Source organism: Anopheles coluzzii, chromosome 2 (assembly GCF_943734685.1).
Source record: "Anopheles coluzzii chromosome 2, AcolN3, whole genome shotgun sequence".
NCBI classification, from domain to species: Eukaryota; Metazoa; Arthropoda; class Insecta; order Diptera; family Culicidae; genus Anopheles; species Anopheles coluzzii.
The window spans coordinates 34,253,234-34,277,550 of NC_064670.1; the positions used below are offsets into that span (position 1 = coordinate 34,253,234).

General features: G+C 43.4%; 1 protein-coding gene across 1 annotated transcript; it reads right to left on the reverse strand.

Annotated features, from left to right (window-relative positions):
* Nucleotides 1-1,237: 1,237 nt before the first annotated feature.
* On the reverse strand, nucleotides 1,238-24,232 carry LOC120947884 (SLIT and NTRK-like protein 4). The gene is made up of 2 exons (XM_040363695.2): nucleotides 23,154-24,232; nucleotides 1,238-3,716 (listed from the first exon to the last, which is right to left on the reverse strand). The coding sequence occupies exons 1-2, from the start codon at nucleotides 23,154-23,156 to the stop codon at nucleotides 2,508-2,510; spliced, it is 1,212 nt and encodes a 403-aa protein (XP_040219629.2). The 5' UTR covers nucleotides 23,157-24,232; the 3' UTR covers nucleotides 1,238-2,507.
* Nucleotides 24,233-24,317: the final 85 nt, after the last annotated feature.

Below are 24,317 nucleotides of genomic sequence, written 5' to 3' on the forward strand. Positions count from 1 at the left end.
TTATTCGAGCATTTTTATCCTATCATGAATATCCTATCAACAAAATATCAATTTCATTGTTCCAGTTATATACTGTTTCGTCCCATACATATGTGGTTTTTTTTCTATTCGTTTGATGGGTGTTCCTTTGTGTGTTACTACTTTCGAACAACAATTGCTTAAATGAGACAAAAGGACTTGCGCTGCATTAAAGTGTTTATTCATTGAATTACTTTTTTTAAAGTACAACATTAGTACAATGATTGTATACTAAACCTCCTCTGTACATATTTTACGAAGCATGCCCAACCGTGAGCTTTGGGAGAATCAAAAATATAATTTATTACAGTGACTTATTCAGACTTCATATACATAACTTATTTAGAGTGAGAAAAATATCAGGATCACCTTATGGAACAATCATTTAAATTTCGTTAAATACATTTGTTATTATCATTAGAAAATTTTATGAAAATCTCTTTCGAGCAGCTGCATTGCCTGGCAGACGGTGGGCGGTCACTAGTGGTGGGTCACCAATATCTAAAGTTCTTTCGATCGCGTTCGATTCAATAAACATAAATGATTCAACTTTACCTTAACCATAACTATTTCTAGCAGCTAACTAAAAAAGAGAAGTTGCTTTATTTGCTGTACCATGGTTTGCTAACCATATCAATCCACACTACCAATGGCAAGCCTACACTTTAGTAGTATGGTTGAACATGGCTCACAATTTTAACACCAACTAAGAAAAAGAATCTGTAAAGAAATTGAAGGATATTCTGTATTGCTATTCTTGAAGTATTTTTTGAACAGACATTTTAAAATGTTTGCATGTTTTGGAAGAGCGTTAAGCGATTTGTAAAAAAGGTTTATTTCAAAAGAATTATTATAAATTTAAGAACCAATTAAAGGTGGGGTAATTAAAACCCCCAAAAATATTAATATTTTTCATTTGATGCCTACTAATCAATACATAGGGAAGAAAATTATATATTTTTACAATATCAAGTGTGTTAATCCATAATTTCGTGTAATATGATCAATATGAATGTACATTGAAAATTAATCAGCAACAGACATCTCAACTTCGAAAAGAATGCATAAAAAGTATTACGACACATATTTTATATTATTTTAAGATAAAAGCAAGAACAATAAATAGTAACTATGTTTTAACAATTTAGATAAGGTAAAACATTTTCAACTTACCGTTCGAACCTGTACAACGGAATAATGAATAAAACTTTCACCACGATTGTGCAAAACCAGTAATGGCTAGTGTTAGTGTTGGCTTTATTTAAAAGTTTTCTTTTTCACTACCGTCCTATTCCGCTACTAATCAATCATACAAATACATCCGTAACGCTAGGGGATAAGTACGAGCATATGGGTTGTTTTTTAGCCGTGTTGTTCATCACTCTTTGATTTCCATTTCCGTTCTCCATCCAACTTCTGAGTACGTCATCCGTACGAGTTCTACAATTCCATCGGGATGTTTTTGTTTTACTATCTACAGTGCTGCACAGTTTGATACCTTTAATTTGTTCGCTTGGATTCATAGTGTATTTGTTTTTTAGTAGAGTCGCTTGCATGCCCAAAACTTTGTTTAACAGTCAATCGCCATTACCAGTTAGAGCCCGTCAGTTTAACTAAACAGAAAATCAGTTTCTAGCTTTTGTTTCAAACATTTTGGCGAATAATCCCTATTATACCATTCGTGGAAGAGGCGAAAGGAAATCGTTACACCACGGCTAATCACAGGGCGATCATGTTTTGTCGAGTAGTTTCATTCGGATAATCGGCTTGGATATGTTATGCTTTGATGTGTGTGTGTGTTTTTTTTTACTTTTTGGTTATAATCTATCAAAATAACATTCATCTTTATTTCCTTTTCTATGTGTTTATCATTCGATCTAGCTTAATTTTGGGGACTCTATGATTTCTATCATTGTGCGCACATGAATGTGTTTACTATTAGTAAATTACGAAAAATTCAACAAATAAATGCAGCTTAACTTTCTCTCATAATGTGTTTAAAAAAATCATTTTAATCGTCCATTTATAACTACATGATGACATGTGTTTCTTTTTAACCTTCTAAAGTCATTCCGTCATCGGTACGCAACGCACAATTCTTTCAATCATTTAAACCTCTTAGTATTATCATTACTTCTCATGACAGCTCAGCAGCCTAATCTTTTACCATACTAGCAATCCTTTTTGGAAAATAAGTCTACTTTTTCGTATGATATTCTTTTTCTTCCTGCTGGAAACAAATTACCTAGTAACATTGCATCGAGCGTGTAACATCCTTCAACTAGAAACATAACGAACATTATCCTCCCCCGTCTGTCCAAGCTGCCTGCTACTGCTTGAGCAATCCTTCAATCCCCATTTCCACACTGTTTAACGAAATCTACTAGTCTACACGGTTCAGTTTTCACCCCTTCCTTCCGCTCAACGGCGCGGATCTAGACATGCTCCAGTAGTGGTAAATTGCACCGCACGTCAATCGATGCGCTGCATCATACGTACTGCTCGGGCGCTTCCTCGTCCTTGATCGTCGTGTAGTGCACCTTCTTCGAGACCGAATCGACGACCGGTGTCAGCAAACCGCGCAGCTTATCCTTGCTAACGTACAGCAGCCCACCGACGAGGGCCAGCAGCACACAGCTCAGGCAGACGAGCACAAACACGAGCGTGGTAGTGTGACCGGTAGCACCGCCAGCGCCACCCACCGCCGCCAGCTGCTTCCGACAGCGGCCCACGTTCAGCGTGCGGATCGGTTCGCGCACCTGCCGATTCCGCATACACACCAGCCCGTCCCGGTTGCGCACGGTAACGTTCGTGCGGTCGAGCCAATCGTACAGCGGGTACAGCCCGCAGTCGCACACGAACGGATTGTACGTAAAGTCCACCGTCAGCGGGGTGGAGCGTCCGGGCTGTGCCTGTACCGCGTCGAGCAGGGCCAGATCGCGCGACCGCACCGTTTCGAACCGGTTGCGCTCGAGATCGAGAAAGCGGAGCCGGGGCATGCAGCTTAGGTTGAAGTTCAGCTCGGTCAGCAGATTGTCGCCGAGATGCAGATCGAGCAGGGACGGCAGATCGCAGAACACGCGCTTATCGTTAAACTGCACAATTTCGTTCTGCTCCAGGTGCAGCTTTACCAGCTTGGTGAGATTGCTGTTCACGAAGATGTCGTGCAGATCGGCGGACAGTTCGGCCGACGTGTTGTCGGCGAATGCGTTGGTCAGGTGCAGCTCCTGCAGGTTGATAAAGTTGGAGAACACGCGCGGATGATGGTGATTAAACTCCTCGTCGTCGTACCGGGAGATGCTGAGATTGTTGTGGTTCAGTATGAGCCGGCGTACGTTCGACACGTGGTGGTACGACTTGCCCCGTATCTCGTGTATGTGGTTGTTGCTCATGTCGACGATCGTTAGGTTGACGAGATCGTTCAGCGCACCGAACACGTTCCATGGCAGCTCCTCGACAAAGTTGCCGTTAAAGATGACCACCTCCGTCTGGATGGGGAGCCGCTCGAGCACGAGCGTATCCCGGAAGCCGGTGTTGGTGCAGTTGACCACGTACTGTGTGCGGTAGTTGTACAGCTGGTAGCCACAGCTACACTTGCCCCGGAAGTCCCGACCACAGTCGTCCGCCACGGTAAGCGTTGCCAGGAGGGCTAGCAGTAGCGGCACCAGCAGTGCTCGTATCCTTCGTAGTTCTGCCATCTACAACGAAAGGCAATGTGGGAATATGTTTAAGTACAGTCGTTTGCGATAACCATGTTGCAAAGCTACATTACATTTTCAAGTTGAATTTGTGCTGATGAGTAAAAATGTTAATATTGTTCCATTAAAATGTAGAACAGGACTAATGGGAGTTTTATTTATTTCAAAATTGTAAAGTAAAAGCTTTCCTTTCAGAATAAGCGCCTGAAGGTATGCAATGTGATATATTACTGCTTTTCATTGACTAGTTTTGGTTAACATTTATTTTGTTTTAGATCATAAACGTTTAAAATAAATGTTTGAAAGAAGTCATGAAATATTTAAGTGATAAAACAATAAATAAAACAATATAAGCGCATCATTTCTCTTGTCCAAACCTGTCTACAATTGGCTCAAGAGAAAGGTTTATCGTTAATTCCATTTACCCCTAAATGTAGGCAATGTAAGGACATCATATTGCTCGAACGTATACCGCTCATCGTTCCTTAGGAAAAAATATTTAAAAAAATATAAAATTCAATTAAAAAATTGCTTCAATTACTCTACAAAACTATCTGTTTTAAAAGTAGTAGAGCAGTTATCGTTAAACTTATTCTTAAATCATCACATTCCTGCATTAACATCAATAGCAGACCAATCCTACCCAAACCATCGGTACACATTTGATTCATTCACATTCGAGAGCGAATAAAAATGCCAATTCCTTTGCAGCACTTCAAACAGTTTGTGAAATCACCACCAACGCAATCGCAACCCAATTGGAATGTTTCACCAAAACGTGTGCCAGAATGTTTCACATTTTATTTCTCGTTCTGAGCATGAACCATCACACGATGTGGCAGAAGCACAGCCAGAGCCCAGTGATAGAACTACAGCCCGTCAAATTTGGCATTTTTGGGTAGAATGAATGCGCTACCCTCTTTTCGACACGGATACAATTATATTATGTTTGTGAAAGGGGTACGCGTGATAGAGAATGAGCCAAACCAACTGTGCGCTTGATTAATTGGTATCCTTGTTGAAAGCAACTGCTTGTTGAACCGTACCCTGGTAATGATTTCAGAGCGTATGAAAGTAAATATTATGCAATTTACGAATTGTGTGCAGAGCAAATCTGCAAACAGCACTTTATTCGTTACGTTTGCTCAATAAAGCCCGGAAGCGTGTTGAGTTGATTTAAGCTCAAACGAGAGAAGTTTACATTATTAAAACATTCTTTTTTTTAAATCAAATAATAATGGATAGCCGTTCACGCAACAGGCAAAATTGAATGTAAACTTGCTTTTCAATATTATAAAATGAGCTCTCACAACAACAAACTACACAACAACAGCAGCACGAAAATAACAAACTAATCCCAAACAATTGATTTACTGTCAACGGCACGTGACTGATCGGCAGGACTACAGCAGGACTAACCAACCAACTGACTTCATAAAATTGGCCAACCCTTTCATCCCGGTCCGGGGAGGAGTTTTTGTGCTTTTACCTTTTCGTAATTACCCGCTCATTTGTACCGAGCACGTGGTTTGGTCCGACCTCAACGGAACAACGCAAATCAGCCCCCTTCCCTACACACCCACACGCGCCTGTACCAAATCAGGTCATCGATCGATCGTGTTGGTTTGATTTAGGTTTAGGTGAACTAAACACAAAAACGCTCGCCCCCTCCGTGCACTCTAATTTGATGTGTCGGCAGCGCGTAATAATCGTTTTGCGGCCCCAAATTGCGACATGTGTGGCGGCGGTGTGTGGCTGTGGCCGTGTTGGTAATGAATTTTTCATGCGAATTATCCTTCACCCTTCGAGCACACACCCCATACAAACACACCTCCCTCGGGCGAGGGGTAGGAAAGGTGTGCGAGGAACTTCTGTCCGGGGAAATGGGGGTCTTTTAGTTATAGCTTTTTAGTTCAACCTTGCCGAAAACGAGTCACTGAATATTTTAAGATAGTGTCATGGGGTGCGCAGAGCACGCATTTGCAGGATGCAAAACGAAGGAAGGGTAGGCATTTTACCCATTATTTTCTCCTGATTTAGACGAGCTTTCGCGCAAATAAGTGTACATTGTACTGCGCTGTTCAACCTTCAACCCTTGCTCAGCATCGTTCGAGATTGGAGCGGGCGGAAGGGCGTAGAGCCGTTTTATGCATAATTTTTGGTTATAACTCTTTTCCATCGTTCACTCGTACGCTAGGCTGAAGGTTAATTAAAATAACAATATCTCAATCTTCGGTTCGGCTGCGACAGCGGGTGGCTTCATCGGTCAACCTGCCGTTCGTTTCAGCCCAAACATAGACCTTTGCTGGTCTTCACCGGCCAAACTGTTCGCATCATTTTTGGCCTGTTGTTTAATCCAGCACGACACCAACATGATGAAAACGATGATGATGATGATGATGATAGAACGATAGAACCCTTCTCAAGTTCGAACCCGGGCCTCGTGTACCAGAAAAAAAGAAATCAAACAATATGATGGGGTTATGCAGGGTAGATGAAATGCTTGAAACTTCTTCACCAAGTTGGTGGTAGAAGAAAAATGGACAAAAAGTATTGAAGCACAGATGCTTTTTGATCCTACGAAAATAACCACACACACACACACATATATATATATATGCCCGCACTCGCCCACATCCGCTCACATCATTCCACCGAGCGCTTGATGGTTCGATCGTTCGTAGGTGTAGAACCATCGCTTAAAGATGCGGAAGGAGTTTAAGTTTATTAAAGAAAACGTACACGAAGTTTAATTGGCAAAATTCAAAGAAAGGGTTTGCCACGACCACCACAGCCGGCGGGACACCTTACCCCACCATTTCTCATGCGGGTGATCAACGAACCTTTTTCTCGTGTGTGTCGTCGGAGCAGCGGAAAAACCGGGCATTAGCCGGCAACGTCAACGATGATGCTGTTAAGCACGATGATGACATAGGTTGGAATTTGTTGGCGGTTTGGGGGTTTTTCATTTTCTGAAATCCCTTTCATTTATGCGAACGAAATGGGCGACTTTAACGCTTTTTTCTAAAGGTTTTGCTTAAACGTTTCGCAGCGTATTGTCTGCTGTTCTTTGACGGATATTAAACATAAGCAAGTGGATGCTCCTTTAGATGGAGTGATTTTGAGTGAGATTTGAATAGTTCAATTATTATACAAACAATAAATTTAATTTAAAGACAAAGAGTTTATCTAAACATTTTTTTAAATGTAAACATTATGGCGTCTATTGAAAGCAATTTTTAAATAAAAAATCGTATTAAATCTATATGCTAAATAACGACAAACAATACAGCCTTCGAGCTTTTGACCTATAAGAGCTGCATAAGCCTCTATGTGCAGGAAACGAAATCCTTTATTTTTTTTTACTCATTAAATAGTTACAAGTTGTCTCGCGTGTCATCAGTCAGGGAACTTGGTGTGATTCTTGATTCATCACTATCCTTTAGCGAGCAGTACCACTCTATAATTACCAAGACCAGTAGGATTTGTAATCAGGCAAACTCTTGAGATAAAAGATCCAATATGTCTGAAAGCATTATATCCCGCATTAGTACGTTCCATCCTAGAGTCTAACTTAGTTGTTTTGTGTCACGTGCGGACGACTATGATAGAAAACATTCAAAAAAAAAAAATCTCCAAAATAGCAAAATACCGATTACAATGGGCTTCATCACAACAATTAGATTACCTGTCACGGTGCATGCTTCTTGGTCTACAAACCTTAGCACATAGACGTCAGGCATTACAAGCTCCTTTTTGTCGCAAAGTTAATCAGCGGGGACATAGACTCTCCCTACCTGCTAGAAAAGCTGAATCTTTATGCTCCTGAACGACCTCTCAGGACACGTGAGCTGTTAAAACCTACGGTCTCAAGATCTGCACATTCCTACAATGCGCCTATTAACCAAATGATACAAAGCTTCAACAAATACCAAGGAATCTTTGACTTCAATCTTAGTATAAATCAGTTTAAAACCAATTGTCTCTCGGTTCCTTATTGATAGTGCTGTAACTAAGTTTATAGATGAATTAAGGATATATTATATAAGTAAGTGTCCCAGCATGTCTATGCAAGATACTAAATGACAAATAAACAATAACACTCAAAAAGCTATAACAATCAAAGGGACCTTACGAAAAATTGTCCAATGTCTCACACTCTTGCCTGATTTCGATGTACCAGCAATTTGTAGACAAGTGCAACTTGCACATAGAATGGGGAATGGATGTGATCTTATCTTAAGTACCTTTATTCCAAATAATAAGTATTATATTCTTCAATATCATGACTTTTTGTAGACCTACAATAAGGTGACATTCATAGTACGATTATGAATTTATCATTACACATTTGTTTCAAAATGGCCAATGAGGCTCTTGGAAAATGTAGGTACTTTTTTTAGTACTTTACAGCACAAATCGACTGTAGCTGTACCACCGACAAACCGACGTGACACTTCGAACAAAAAGAGCTTCAAAAGTTGTCTCCTTATTTCAAATGAAAATACGTTAAACACTAGCGCCATCTCTATAATGATTCGCTTACTACACTGACACAGAAAAGAAACTGCTAAATCCCCTTTTTGTTTTTCTTCGCAAATTCCAATGCGTATTGTTTTATGTACTTTTGCATCTTTTGCATTTGCATTTGGATTATGCATTTGGATCTTTTGCATTGATTTGCAAAATTATAAAATGATTTTCCGGGGTTTTTTGTCCAATAATTCTCATAAAATCGTACCTCACACTTCCTTCGCTATTTGTATTTAGAAAAGTTGTTTACATCGAAGCAGCAGTGAACAGAGCTTACTTTGACAGAAGTGATCGCCTCACTGGTAAATGACAGTACTTTCGTGTGGGACACTTTTGTAACGCCAGTGTCCCGTCGGTTTATCGGTGGCTGTACTATCCATTTGGTGAGGCACTGTACATTACTTCCCAAGTGATTTACCGTGTTTGTACGGTGTGAAAGAAACTAAAAATCACACACTTAATGCTACAAGCTTAAGCAGAAAACTAAAAGCAAAAATACAAACGATAAGCCGTAGAACATAACAAAAGGGCAGCTTATGGCATCGCTCCAATTAAGCTGTAAATCTGGTACGATTTACAAAATCCACCGTTATGTGTTGCAAACCAGGACCAGTCCTTGGAAACAACTAAAGTCTGCTAGATTGTTTGCCTTTATTTTGGTGCCCCCACGAGTCACTAGCTCTTTCCATGGTGACCTGTAAAGCTGCCTAGAAATAGTACAGGATCTCCAACTCCAACACTCTATTGTCTAGCAATACCCAGCTTCCTTCGCATCAAACACACCAACAATTACAACCGACTGCCGACACACCGGAAAGGCAGGGAACGATCCACCGACCCCAAAATTCCACCCAAAAGCATCCCACCCCGACAATGCCAGCCACGGTTGCCTTGCCGAATGGGGTAAACACCGTACGGCTGGGGGCAGCATCTAGCCAAAGCTCCTGTTTGAAACTTTAATGAAAAACCGGAAAACAATGCCCGAATCGCATAAGAGAGAGAGAGGAAGAGCGCACGCTGCCCAAGAAGGTGTAGCCAACTTTTGCTTAGTTTACGTGCACGCTTTTGGTTAGCGAAAGGGGAAGGAAGGGAGGGAAGGAGGTAGGTGTAGTCTTTTGGGACTTTCCGCCGGCAAAAACGTAGATTCCACTGGCAGGAAGGTAAAAAGATGGTGGGGGAGGGGTTTGCGTCGCTTCCGGGGCGCCGAGGGTATCCCCGGTGTGGATAATGCCCAAGCTGCCCGGTACGGTGAAACGAAATTAGTAGGCATCTTCCAAAAACCCTCCAGCACAGCCTCTCCTAGTTGTGGTGGAATGCGGAAGTTGTGTGAGTGAACGAGACGATGAACGGTTTCCGGTCCCGGTATTTAGCAATGCAAACTAAAACGAAATAATGTAAATGAAGAGAACATCCTGCACGGGCACAGCAAGCGCATCCAGCGCACACTGTACGGAGGTTTTCCATACATTTTCACCCTTCTCCGCGGGTCGGGAGAAATCGAGAGTGAAGGGCAAGAAACACAGCCCACCACAACCACGGATGTGGAGCATTTGTTTCCGGCTTTCGAATCCATTCTACCTCCGTGGTTCCGAATGCCCAACGGTAGGCTGAAATTATTCTTCCCACTGCGGATGGTTCCCAAAGACTGCAAACACATCCACACTCCGTCTGAAGGAATGTTTATTCGGTGAAGATGGTACAATCCCAACCGAAAGACCAGCGTCAACGGCACCGAAAGAGTTGCAAACAAAAGAATAGCAATCCCTTTTTGCAAAAGCTTCCTATTTTTTCTTTTTTTTTGCGATTAAAGAAAGTTCAAAGAGTGGTGAAAGAAGGGCAGAGAAGGCAAGAAAAACAGCCCAAACAAGTTCACCTTGACGCCCGCGTTCGTGCGCAATAGATGGAAGCGCATGGTACTTTGTACGCTTGCACGTGTCTGCATTCAGTGCGACAGGAGGCGGTGCCGCACGCCCGGGTACGCTGCGTTTCGACCGTACTTATGCCGGCGTGATGGTGGTGCGTGGTTGTGGTTTTTCCTGTGCCGGCCGGTGAGTAGTGTGTTTGGGGTGTGCATCCTTTTCGACCCAGCCGAAAGGAGAAAAAAAAAGATGGACATGTTGTTCAAAGTTTTAGCCTTTTTCGATGAACCCTACCGGGTTGTTTTGCGTCGCCGAGTGGAACGATAATGCGGGTAAGTAGAAGAAAAAAATAACTCTCCCCCCGGATAAAACTCCCAAAAACTTTACCATCAAACTATGTGCGAGAGATTGTGTGTTTGTGTGTTGTTTGTGTGGAATTATTTTGCGTGTGATGATGGTGCCAAGCTGATACGTTCGATGCGAACCAGTGCCTGTGTAACATCGTGAACTCTAGGCAGGTTGAGATAGATTTTTAAAGGCGGAGAAGAAAAAAAAGCAGGTAAACCGTTGGCTTTGAGGCCGAACACCCGACCAAGGTTGGGACATCATTTGCGTTCGCCAGTCATGAAATTACCGGCCGGAAATTTGCTGAAACGGAAATTAGATAGATTAAGTGGTGAAGGGCGGCACAGAACTGTCGAACGGTTTGAATGGGAGAATAGGGGAAGGGACAACAGAAGCTTCGCTGGAACATCAGCGCTGATGTGTGTTACAAACTCGAGGGTGAAAATCAGCCCGACAAACTGTTGCTTCTTTAGTCAATCGTTCCTTGGCGAAAGAGATATTTTGGGAATGTAAAACGCGCTTCTGTACTGTGCTGCATCGTTGCTCAATTTATGCTGCAAATATGTTGATTTACAATCGGGGTTTATTGTAAATTATGCTTCTTCATACACGATTAATGCATTGATAATTGGCGAAACGTTCAGACACATTGGTTGTCGATGCGATACAAGTTAGACTTGCTTTCAACCTCATCGAAAGATAGTAACGCAGTACCCTGGGAAGGATCTGTGGAGCATTTTACACATTTTTTTAGTACATCATGATGATGTTTGACCAACAAGGAACACACGTATGTGCAATCTTTATTGTGTGGTATGTGTCACTCACGCACGGGTAAAAGTAAAAATTAACCCCTGTCGGCATTACAAAACGCCTGAAAGTATGCAATAGTTTGTGGGTTTAAAAAAATGGGATTTTTTATGTTTAAATTTCAAACACGGTATGAAGAGATATTTTAAAATAAGCAAGTAAATAATAAAATATATAAAATTATAAATAAAATATCACACACCAACAATAAATAATAATTTGTTGCCCAAGAGTTCCTATGCCAATGCAAGTACAGCTCCGAGGATGGTTAATTTTTGCAATACTATTAAATACTGTTTTGCAATGAAATTTAACCCTTGGACAATACTAGTGAATCTACATATACAAAAATCATAAACTTATGGTAAAGTGCAACGCAACACAATCTTAAGCGAATGTTTGCTGCAAACCGTTTTTCGTTCTACGTTCATACCGTCGTACATTCGCTAATTACATATTTGATGCTCGTTTACAACACACTCTTCTAACGGAATTTAAAAATACAGAAAACCATTCTAGCCAGACTTTGAGTGTCCTTAGTCTCAGTCGCTCTCTTCCACTCCTACAGCAGCAGCAGCTGCTTCATTACCACGATTTTAGCTGCTTTGTTACACTCTATCGTGCCGGAGATGAAGCAAAGTGTTTAACGCGAGTGTTAGTAAATGCCATAACCCGGGGACCACCGCTCATGCTGGTTCGCACAACACACCCTTCCTTGGGTTAGGTGAGTGGGAAGCAGCGAATGAAAAATGTGCTCCACCGTAAGGAAAGCATGTCGATTACTCTTCAGCGACGTGACGCGTCGACCCGTGACGAACGACAAAATTCTACACCCACTGCACAAGCTGTGAACGAGCACAGCTCACAGAAAGGAACCCGGGGGGGCAGCAACCCGGGGACAGCCAACAGTCATCTCGAAAAGGGCACCGCGCATTCTCGGGCTAATCTCGGGCCTCAGAATGGTCGCTGGCAAATGGCGCTGAGCAGCGTTAACCTAAGATGCACCACGGAGCCCAAAAGAGCCCACCCAGCGCTTTGGTTTACACTCAGCGTGGTGTTCCGCTTTTGCGGTTTAGGTTTTCGTCGTCACCTCAGTGATGGTGTTCCATTTTGCGAAAAGGCAATGGTTTGTAACGAAATTTGTGCCATGAGGTTGGGAGTTTTGTGTTCGTGTGTGTGGGTGTATATATGCTCGCTTTTAATCTTCCGGTCGTGCACTGGTGGCCTTGTCGAGGGGTGCGAAATTGTACGCTCAGGGTGTGCGTGTGTAGGAAGGAACGGTTTAGTGTGGGTCATAGGGTTGAGAGGAAGACGCGTGAGGAAAATTGGTTAATTTTTCATACAACATGATGAGATGCTTCGGTTCTGCATTTTGTGCCATGATAAATGTTCATTTCTCATTGCACGAGAATGTATGCATGAGCAGATCGGAAAAATAAAAAAAGGATTTAAAGTGACAGTTTTGTAGCTTGTAAAATTAATCTTATGCTCCCTTTATGCATATGGTTTATGCTTTATGCCCTTATGTAGCAATAGCAACAACAACAAAAAAATAATTTATTGTTAAATTCTTGCAAACGAAATCTAGTCGAATTATAATCTAACGATTTTTGTCTTAAACACTGGTTCAGTAAATGATAAAACAGATATAAGCAGTGAAAAGATTCAGATTCAGTGAAAAAACTTCAGCTTGAAAGCATATTCAGAATATCTCAACAGAACAGTAATTTAAGATCATTCGCCAGGATAAATGGTATGCATTGAAATGAAATAAATATTAATAACAATAAAAATAATCACAATAATAATAATGATAAAAATAATTAAAATAATTATACCAATCAAAATAATAATAATAATAATAATATTAATAATAATGATAGTAATAATAATAATAATAATAATAATAGGAAACTTCGCATGGGCCGTGCACCACGTCTTTGTATGGCTAAAATGGTCAATGCAAGTCCAGCCTTGCAAAACGCCTAAATGTATGCAATGTAAATTTATTAAAAATTAAATCAGTGATGTCAAACTCGTTTTGGGTCGCGGGCCGGATTACAGTAAAAAAAATATTCCCTCGGGTCGCTGTTAAGAGGCGGGGGGGGGGGGGGAGGTGAAGAATGAAGTGAAGAGCTTTGTACATGCCGATACATATTTTCCAAACTGTCCAGAAAACCAGAAAATGGGTGAAAATATGAGGAGCCTGACTATAGGGTGCCGCCGCTTTCAATACAACTACTAAAACATATGCTACATACCGTCTTTGCGAATGCCTAACCTAAGACGCCTTTAACTTACTGCACTATTCGTTAATCGAAACCACAAAAAATGAATGTTAAAACTTTATTCCTAAGTGGGTCAAAAGTTGCACACCCATTTTCTGATCTAATAATCTACAATCTCTTTTGGCTTCATTCAAATAACTATTTCATTTTGTTTCACTGTTCATTTAACATGTTTCAAGCACGTTTATTGCTCAAAATAAGAATAAAATTACTGACATTACTTTCCATTTTATTCCATTGTCCACAATGTATCTTTAAATCACATGCAACACAACAAACCACCAACATATGCAACACATGATTCAACTATACCCAGAACGATTTTGACAACGACCGATGTGGCAACGATAAAAGCCCGCAGAGCTTCCAACATATGTCCATGCGCTATTACTTCATGCTAACCTTCCGTCACCGTTTTTTTGTTACCTCCCCTTTTCCCTTTCTCGTTTCTCGCACGGACTTTACAGTGACAAATTCTCTGCATCATAACCAATCTCAAACAACCAACGGGCGCCCGTTGGGCTACATTGACCAAATGCTCAATGTTTCTTATCGCTCGCATTGGGCCGTTCAGCTCAACACCGCTCAACCGGGTGGCACAGCACAATCGTACACGTCCCCGGGGCACGATTAGGACTCCTTAATGATGCACCTTCTTCCCTTCCCCAGCGTGCCTCGTTTCACGGAACCCCACGGAAACAGGGACGAGGAAACAAAATGTGGAAGTTCTAACACTGTGGACACTCTAGAAAGAGCAGAAAAAAAACACACACGGTTCGTTTTTATTCACTATTGGCTCTGGGAAAACATTTCCCAGCCGCCTTTCACTAACAAACCATTACCCTAGCCCGGGTGGACACAAAAACGGAGTTTATTTGCTTTGCTGCCGTGTTGTTGTATCCCAGGCGCTTTCTTTTTTTCTCCTCTTTTCACTGTCAACAATCATACCCCTTTCCCTGGTCACCCGTTGGACGACTTTAATTCTTTGTTAGTTGTTGTTGTTTTTTTTTTTGCCTAACGTCCCTCCACCCTTTCCCCACTCACTGGGTGCCATTTGTTGAGTGTTTTTATTTTCCGTACGCGTCACAGCATTTCCCATTTCCCACCAATGCAAACGCAACTGGAAGCGAGGGAGAAACGGACAGGCGGTGGCGGCGACGGCAGTAAGCTAAACTAGGGATTACAAAATACTGACTTCCATTTTCATTTCTCATTCCGGCCTGCGCATTGTTGTTGCTGTTGGTGCTGCTGGTGTAGACAAGCACACGCACACACGCATGGCCCGTACACGCGTCCGCCGTCCATCGTGAAGCAGCACGGGAAAGCACGGGAAATTGGGTAGGCTCGGCACACAGCACAATCACCACGGCACGACATCCACATCGCCTTATCCTGACGGGGTCGACCAAAAGCCGTGGAGTTTAGTATTCTTTCAGGCATTTTGTGCCCTTTTTGCCCCATCCCTCGTTCACGGTGGAGTTTGGGCGAGCGGACGCCATTAGCATATGGAAAATGTGTTCACGTCACCACGCTCCGTTATGGTTTTGCCGTTGGTGCGGTTCGTGTGTCGCTTCACAGGAGCAGTTAATTTGGTCTCCAGTGAGGGCAGTTGCCACAGCCAACGTGGCGCGGCATTCACTTTTCATTTGGGCGGGAAAAAGGTCCCTCAAATCTAGTACGCCATTTGTGGTTCGGCACAGTGCCGCCCGTGTGTGTGTCTCAACCAATGCATACGTGCTTTCCGGTGTGCTGTAATGTCACACACTGTAGCGCTGTGGTGAGTGTAATGCGAAATGAAGATCATAATCCGATAGGCAACAGCGAGTGGGAAATGGAAGTTCAATTAGGTTCGATTGTTTTGCTATTGGAAATTGATTGTGTTCTATTCTTGTTCTGAACATGAAATTTTGTTTTCTTGGAGGTTTTTCTGTGCTAAAATTTGATTTGTTTTAATAAAAACTCAGAGTACATTTGTTTATACAAAATACTTTTTAGATAAAGAAACTAATCTTCAAACACATACACATTACCTTTTCTACAGACCGGTATTTATGTTTTCGAACTCATCCATTTTGTCTTTATATCTCTCTTTTAGCAGCCTTTCCTTCGCTTGCGATCAATTTAAACGTCGTTCCCCATAAAAGCCACATAAAACACTCAGCCCGGTTCAATTATTCTCAGTGAAATTATGAAGTAATTGAAGTTCATTTTTCACCACCGTACCACACAACACGCTTTACCGTAGCCACGCGTTCCGAGGTCTCCCTCGGGAGAGAAAACGCTACTCCCAGCGGTCAGCAAACGGGGAGCTAAACCAAGCAGCATTAGGAACCGATTTTCCGACTAACCTCCAGTGATGAGCTGGCAAATTCTCCAAGGAAGCAACCAAAGTACGTACTCTGCAGCGGTTTCTCCCTTTTCCCGTGTAGGTACAGGTGCTTGCGATGTTGGGAAGCGAGGGTAGTGAGCACGCACGCCGTGCGAAAAGTGTGGTGAGTGAGCAACGTGGCAACGGGGGTTTCCCTTTGACCCCGGCCCGACCAATGTACCGGGGACATGGGATTATAATTGAATTTTGTAGAGAAAATTAATTCTAAGACCGGAACACACGCTTCCGCTACCGAGGAAAACAGTGGGAAACAGTGTGAGGCGGACCCTAGGCATGGGTCATACGGCAAAGGTTCACTACACCACCACCTCCTTCCGCTTGCCGGTTTGTTGCGGTGGGAAAATGGAAACGAATTAACAAATGCTTCCGGAGCGTAATGTGTGTGTGTGAGGGAAGGTGATGGAGAAACAGGACGCAGAGGGAACGGTCCTTCCGAGGACCTTGTATATGTTGAGATTTAAGTGATTTATTCATCGCTTGTACATTCCTCACCGGACATTGAGATTATGTTTTCATTGTGTTCATCGTTTGCTAGCAGTAGCAGCAGCAGCAGCAGCAGCAGCAGCAGCAGCAACTACCAACCGGGAGGTACTATTTTGCGCCGTACCGTTTCTATGGCGCTCGGCTATTTGTACGGAAGATTTCATTTCAAGCTAAGCGTAGATCGGATGAAATGGCGGAAAATGGCCCTAGCTTCCTTCCAGGTACTCGGCTGAAAGTGGAGAGCAATCTAGAAGAGCTATCGCTTGTGGCTGTGCCGACTGAAGGGCGAGAGGCATCGTTCGACGCCACAAATCGTGCCGATTCTTCGTGCCGAGGATTCTAAAAATGTTTTTAAATTTTTGGGAAAAAATGTTCTACGGATAAAGGTATATCTAGTTAAATGCCAAACTGTCCGAATTGAAAATATATCCCGATATATTAAAAGGTGGTTCTAGCGACACTCTCACAAGGTTCTTGGAAGGTTTTACATTATGTTTTTATAGATACTTTTTGTAATACATGTGACGAGCATGAGAAATCAACGGCGTAACAGGATGACTTTCGATAGTATGTTCTCAGGGAAAAGCCTCGTTAGTTCCGTGCCACCAACCGTTTGTGATGTATACACACGTACACGATAGCATGTTGTGAAGTGGCATCAAGAAAGAGGTAGCAATCGAACACTTCTAAGAAGCGTACAATAACCACTGTGATGGATGGCACAGTGAACGATAGTATTCATATCTAGAGATGAAGGTAAAGGTTGTGGCATTCTGGAAACTGCTGACATTTGAGGGGAAATTGTATTTCATTGTCTGTATAATGCTTCAGATAAAATAGGGCTTAGAGCTTCACGTAACGAGAAGATTGAGAAAATTGTTTGGTTGCTCTAAGAAATTTATGAAGAGAAATGAGTTGCCATCTAGAAAGCTCAGCTCACGAGCCGTACTTTACCAAACGTTGATATATACGATAATTAAATTATCATGATATTGTGATTAGTGATGGGAAAATGAATCTCAGAAGGAACTCGAATCTTCGAATCCCAATCCCAATCCCAATGTGGTATAGCGTTTTATTCTAGTTCGCAGCGAGGGGGGGGAGGGGGAGGGGGGTTTGTTAAAGTTGGAATAAGAAGTCATTTTGTTTTACTCCAAATTATTTAACTTTACAGTACTTACATCATAATTAGTACAGGTTCCCGAGATACGCGGACCTTTATTCGATATCAAATAAAATAATTTATTTAGTGACTATAACTTCTCATTAGATGCTACATTACATCGCAATCAGAATCTCAATCTTTCGTATCCCAAAGGAATCGCAATCCGATTCCCAATCGAATCGCAATCCCAATCAGAATCTCAATCGAATCGCAAACGGATCCCAATCCCGATCAAATCGCAATGGCAAAGGAATCTTTTAGGGATTCAAATCCTACAAACGGGATCCGATCCGATCGAATCTTCCTAGGGATTGAATCTTCGAATCTTCCGAATCCTGAATCTCCCAACACTTATTGTGATGCTATTTCCCTCATAATTAAAGCATATGTTTCAATAAAAAAAAGCTTTAAAATAGTATAAACGTCTTTCTCTCACCTCCAATTCTACTTCCAATTTACGTTAATATAGTAGGTCAATCAAATAAGGTTACTGCACGTAATGCTGCAAAGAATCTTGCATTAGCTTGCAATTTCTTCCCCGACGGAAAGTTTGCCCCCGCCCTTACTCAGCCCGAAATGGACACAAAGCACTGCCAAAGCATCGTGAAACAGCACATCTGCCGGTAGTGAAACCTGGTATTGATATTAAACTTTTAAAACGAACCATAATTGATATGACTTTTGCAATTCGAGCATGAAAATGCACGTTGTTTCACCACCACATTCATGAAAATGAACTTAAAAGCATACCACAGAGTTTTTGCACAGCAAAACAAAATGTCATGAAGCTGTATCGAGCAACAAAAAAAAAAGAAGAAGCATTTATCATACTACAAGAGACGCAAAGTGACGGACGGAAGTTCAGCGCCGAACGAAATAGAACCATCGAAAGCAGCAGCAATAGAAGAATGAAGCAAAAACCAAAGCACAGTCCGAATAGCGAAGATAAACAAAACAGGTTGAAAGAACAAAATGGAGGGGGGGACGAGGGAAACCTCTCATCGGTGCACAATCGTTGTAGTGCGGAGAACATTGCAAAACGACAAAAAGCAAACGTGCACAAAAAAAGAAAACAAGTACTTCGTGCTTGTCCGTAGCAATAGGCAACGCAACGAATGCCAAAAAAAAAAAATACTTCGAAAAACCAATAAACCACTGGCCGCACGGAACCGCTGCACACAACACTTGTGCAGTCGAGCATGCATCGCAAATGAGCAGACGCTAGACTAATGCTAGACACCAGAAGGGACAGGAGAGGGAACGGCGACCCCGCGTGTGCTGCTAAACCGAATCAGCATCCAACTGGCGCGCACTAATTGGACAGATGTGTCGCCTTTAGCGCACGGAGCGCGATAATGGCAGCCGAGCTGAAGTTGACCGCGCCAGCAAAAAGGGAGGGGGTGGGGGGGGAGTGGTGGTATTTTCAAAGTTTTTCCCAGCCCCTTGGAGCCGCTTGGCTAGCGCGACTGCCAAGCACGCAAAGCTAATAATGGTGATAATGGTAATGAAGTGCAGACGATGCACCGATGCGCCGAGGCCAACGGGCGTTATGCTGCGTGTCCAATTTCGAGTCATTGCCGCCGTTCGAACCACGTTAACTATTTTTAACGCGACACAATGGGGCGGGGAGGGGGGGGTGTGGTTTGGAGGCAAAACAAAAAAAAAGGTCAGCAATGAGGGACTTATACTGTTACCCCGCCGTATCCTTCTGTCCACCCTCCCTCGAGGGAACGAGCAACTGCACACTCGATGATTTTTGCAATGCAAATGGTGCGCCTATGGGGTGAGGGTTGGTTTTTTTTTGTTTTGTTTTTGGCAGGATGGAAGGACGCAATTGCACTTTTGACGATAGGCCGCCTGGTTGGATCAGAATGGCGTTTAGCTCGCTGGAATGGTGATTGTTCGGTGGGTTGGAAAATATGATAGGAAAAATGTGAAGCGTGATGTGAATGCGCAAGATGATGCATCGAGGGGAAATGGAGAGGTGGGGTGGGGGGGGAGGGTGGCTGGGGTCGACGAGCGGCAAGGTATAATGTTTGCTCGATGCCGTTATTTGCATTGCAATGGAATAAAATGATTCATTCTTTTTTTTATTATTTACTTAAATTACCATACTCAAATCACAGCCGCAGAGTAAAGCTGGATGAAAAAACTTTTAAAAACATAAAAAAATATATTTTTTCATATGCTCTTCATAATGTTTTATGCATTTTATTCACAATAGAAAAATGTTGAAAAGCTAGAAAAGCTTAGCTGGCAACACATATGCCGTTGTGACATTGTTCTAAAAGTTCAATATTCAAAGCAATATGTTAATATTTCTAAAATAGGAATTAACATTGCAACAAAACAGAAATTTTCATAAACTATTAAATCGTTACTCAATTTAAAAAATGTACAGCAATTTCACTTAAGCATGAAAATCATTAGACTCTCTACATTGTATTGGTGGGAGCTCGGAATTGGACCTACCCGATTCCAATTCCGCGTTCGGAATCAATTCCGGAGCCGATTCCGATGATGGAATCGATTCCGATTTTGGAGTCGATTCCGGAGCCGATTCTGGAGTTGGTTCGGGGGCCGATTTCGGAGTTGAATCCGGAGCCGATTCCGGAGTTGAATCCGGAACCGATTCCGGAGTCGACTCCGGAATCGATTCCAGGATCGGAATCGGCTCCGGAATCAGAATCGTCTCCGGAATCGGAATCGACCTGCGAATGGCAATTTTCTCCGGAAACGGAATCAGGCTTGACTCCAGAAATGGAACGGTTTGAATTGAAATTAGAAGTGTGGGAAGCGAAATAAGTCCGGGAATCTCCATGCGAATAGATCATTTACAAGTAATTTTTGATTCTTTGCCGCTATCAACACATAGCATCATTGGACCCAAACGCCTTTTCCTAAGAAGATGCCGAAACCGACTCTGTTTCGAAGCCAATTCTGATAATTCTGCTAATTCTGATTCCGGAGCCGATTCCGATCCCGGAGCCAAATCCGATTCCGGATCCGATTCTGATTCCGGGGCCGATTCCGATTCCGAAGCTAATTTCGAAACCAATTCCGGAGCCAATTCCGATTCCGGAGGCGATTCCGGAACCAATTCCGGAGCCGATTCCGGAAACTGATTCCGGACCTACTATCCGGAATCGATTCCAGAAAACTTCGGAGCTAGCCGGAATCGATTGCAACGATATCTTCATTTTTCCCATCACTACTACATTGACCCGCTACATTGAACGATCAAAAATTCTAGCATAGACACTTATGGCCATCTGTAGCAGCAAAAAACCAGACCAAATAGTACGCCCCCGTCCTCCTCACGCAACCCTTTCCCGAAACCATAACAAAGCCCATTCGGGGCACGTTTGGCTAAGCTTAGAACGCCCTTTTTATGGTCACAACAGGCACACACACACACACACACACATGTTGCTGCAGAAAAGTTCGCACGGCCATTTCGTAGTTCACATACCACGTTTCAGCTGCTGTGTGAGCGCGTCTTTTGCATCGTTCAGAGGTTTTGGTCGTTGTGCATCGCCATATGTGCAGCTTGATGCCCATTTGCGCTCCTTGCCACGCTGTGTGCAGCACGGTGCACTTTATCTCGTGCCTCGCCGCCGCCATCTCTTTCGCTCTATGGCTTTTTGGAAAGGGGGGGGGGGAATTTAAAAAAACACACACACACACACACACATTGGCCGGTTGAGAAGGAAGGCAGAACCAAGCAACGAACGACCAACATACAACATAATACAGGCGGTCCCCGAGATACACGGTTAATGGGGACCGAAAACGGCCGCAAAATACCGCGTATCTCGAATTTCCGCGTAAGTCGAATCTCGTGATTTCCAGCTAAAATATCACTGATTTTCGTGTAATTTCGCAAGTAGGGGGTGGTTTTAGTTACTTTATGAATTATTTGATATGATTCTGACAGATTATAACAGTTTCAAAGCTTTTGGAATAGTTTTGAACATTCGATCAAAACGGAAATTATTTGGCAATTTACAATTGTCGTGTCAAATCAGTACAATTTGCTCAAAGAATTGTCAAAATTAGAAAACCGCGTATCTCCGAATCCGCGTATAAGAGGTACCGTGTATCTCGGGGACCGCCTGTATGTTCATGTTAAGCATAAGCTGTGGCGCGCTGCTCGCTGACACACTTACACCACACACGCACACTATCATCAGCATTTGTGTGTGTGTGTGTGTGTGTGTGTGTGTGTGTGTGTGTGTGTGTGTGTGTGTGTGTGTGTGTGTGTGTGTGTGTATTGATGGGGGCTTTCTAAAAAATAAACGAAAGCAATCTGCAACCAACAAGCTCGATAGTGCACGAACGATAAGCAGGTCGGCTTCGGCTTGGATTGGAAAATTGTAAATCGTATTTTTGCTGCATTATGCAGCAGTGAGTTGAGTGAATTTATGCTGATTAGCATGCTGAACGAGTGCAATGAAATGTTTTACTTTTAAAAAAATGGCAATTGAATTTACCGTTTGAACCAAACAAAAAAAAAGACGGAAAAGGTTACAAATTTGGTGCATTTTTAGACGGTGTAAGCGTTTTTTAATTCCTACACATTAGCTTCATTTCACACTTTACGCATCATATTTCAGTAAATTTACACACGCACACACCCCTAAAATTATTGACTCTCAGTGCAAATCCGTCGTACAAACACTGCCACAGGGCAGGTAAATTTAGACAGACAAGCCAATAAATATGCTATTAAGAATACAACACCCATGAGATCACCCGGGTTTGTTGACTTCATCCAAGCAGCGAGTTGGAGGCGCAAAGTAAACGCAGAAAAACTGCCGCAAAAGGTTAGCATGCCCTCAACCTCCTAACAACAGAAGCAGCAGCAGCTGCCCACCAGATGGTGTGTACCAGCGAAGAGTGCAATTTGCCCATCACAAATCTTGGCCGAAAACTCAGCCCCACACAGTTGCGCCACTTCCCCCTGGACTTACACACCACCCAGTTGGGGAGGGGTTTTTCGCATTTTTGCCCACCAACTGACGGTGAATGCCGCCGTTCAGACACGACACGAATGCAGCAGGTTGGTGTAGTGGTTCTGGCGTATCGACACGGAACCGGCTCGCCCACGGTTACCGTCCCCCGGTATCTGGCCTTTTTGGGTACGATGGCGCACAGGCACAGGCAAACAGCAAACTGTACCCACACACCCCGCGTCTGTGAGTGTGTGTGTGTGTGTTTGTGCAGAGCCGCGACCGATCGGGCCCCGCAATAAACACAGCCAAACTCGCGCAGTGGCTGTGCGAAAACATGCTTCTCATTAGCGAGCGCTTTCGAGCAGAAGCACAAAATTTGCTTTATGTTGGCAGAAATTTGAGAAGCGGGGTTTGAATGCAGAAATTCCAGTGTGTGAGTAAGAGAGAGAGAGAGAGAGAGAGAGAGAGAGAGAGAGAGAGGGGTGGTTGCCTTTAAAAAAACGAATCACGCGTTTGCAAAAAGCTAACCAATCAAAAGGAGAGAAAGAGAAAAAAACACAAGAAAAAAGATTGTTTAAGGTAGAACTAAAGTTAAAGCAATTTAACTTACCATTTTATAATGTTTCGTACAGGTTGAGATGTAAAAAAAGAAACCAATGCACACACATACACACAAACGCTGGGGGTTTCCTTCCTATGCAGCCGAGCGAATGGTGCGATCTTTCGTTTGCTCCGTCTTATGCTGCATCCGATCGGCAGTGATGATCGTCGTCTAACTCGAGCGGTGCTCCCGGGGCAGCACCAGCAGCGACAGGAACGGGCCGCGGTTCATTCAAATGGTGTCATACGTTCGCGTACGAGCGCTTTAGAAGAAGCGGTTTACACACCTTTACACGGGCAATGCTGGGCCGAGAAGCATCCACCACTGGACAGACACTGTTTACTTTCTTACTTTCATCTCATTCCATCGAGAAGCAGCACACCACCTAAGACAAATTTAATTATCTTCCGCAAACACGGTACACTGTGCACTGGGCGCTGGGTTTGCTATGTTAAAAACACACCCACACACATACACACTTGCTGCCCTTTATGTAATAAAGCACCAAAGCACAGATTCTAATAGCCCACACACTGCACGACACGAAAAGCACGGATAAGGGGGGGGGGGGGGGGGGGGTTTCTTTTCTTCTAATGCATTTTTAATACCGCCAACACTTACGGGAGCAAACTGCGTACACGGAACGGAAACTGGATGTGCTATGACGCACGCATGTACCGCACAGGCTAAAGCTAACACAAGCTGCCGGGGCACAATAGATGGACGCGAGAGCACAGTTCTTGGCCTGGCGCACGATCGAGAGTGGCTTTGCGTGTGGTGAGCGCAACCCCGCACAGCAACCGGACGGACGGTCCAAACGTGCTATTCCGCAGCACACTCACACAGAGAGCAGGCAGGTCCCATCCTTTTTACGCACCCAGTTGCCGCGTAAAGCCTACTGCGATCAACGCGCTGGCACCCCGAGGTGTGTATGCTCACCGTCGTCGCACGTAGGTGTCGAGTTTCTCGAGCCGATGACGATGATGACGATGATGGCCGTGCTCACTACCACACCTGCCGGCACACGTATACGTGCGGTGGTCTCCGGTCCGGTTCGGGCTAGCGGCGGTCACGAACTGGCGATACGGTTGGCCTCCCGCCAAGCTTGCAACATAACACGGCCGTCGCACTGCTTCGCGCGGCTCGCGGAGCGCACACGCAACAAAGCGCGCT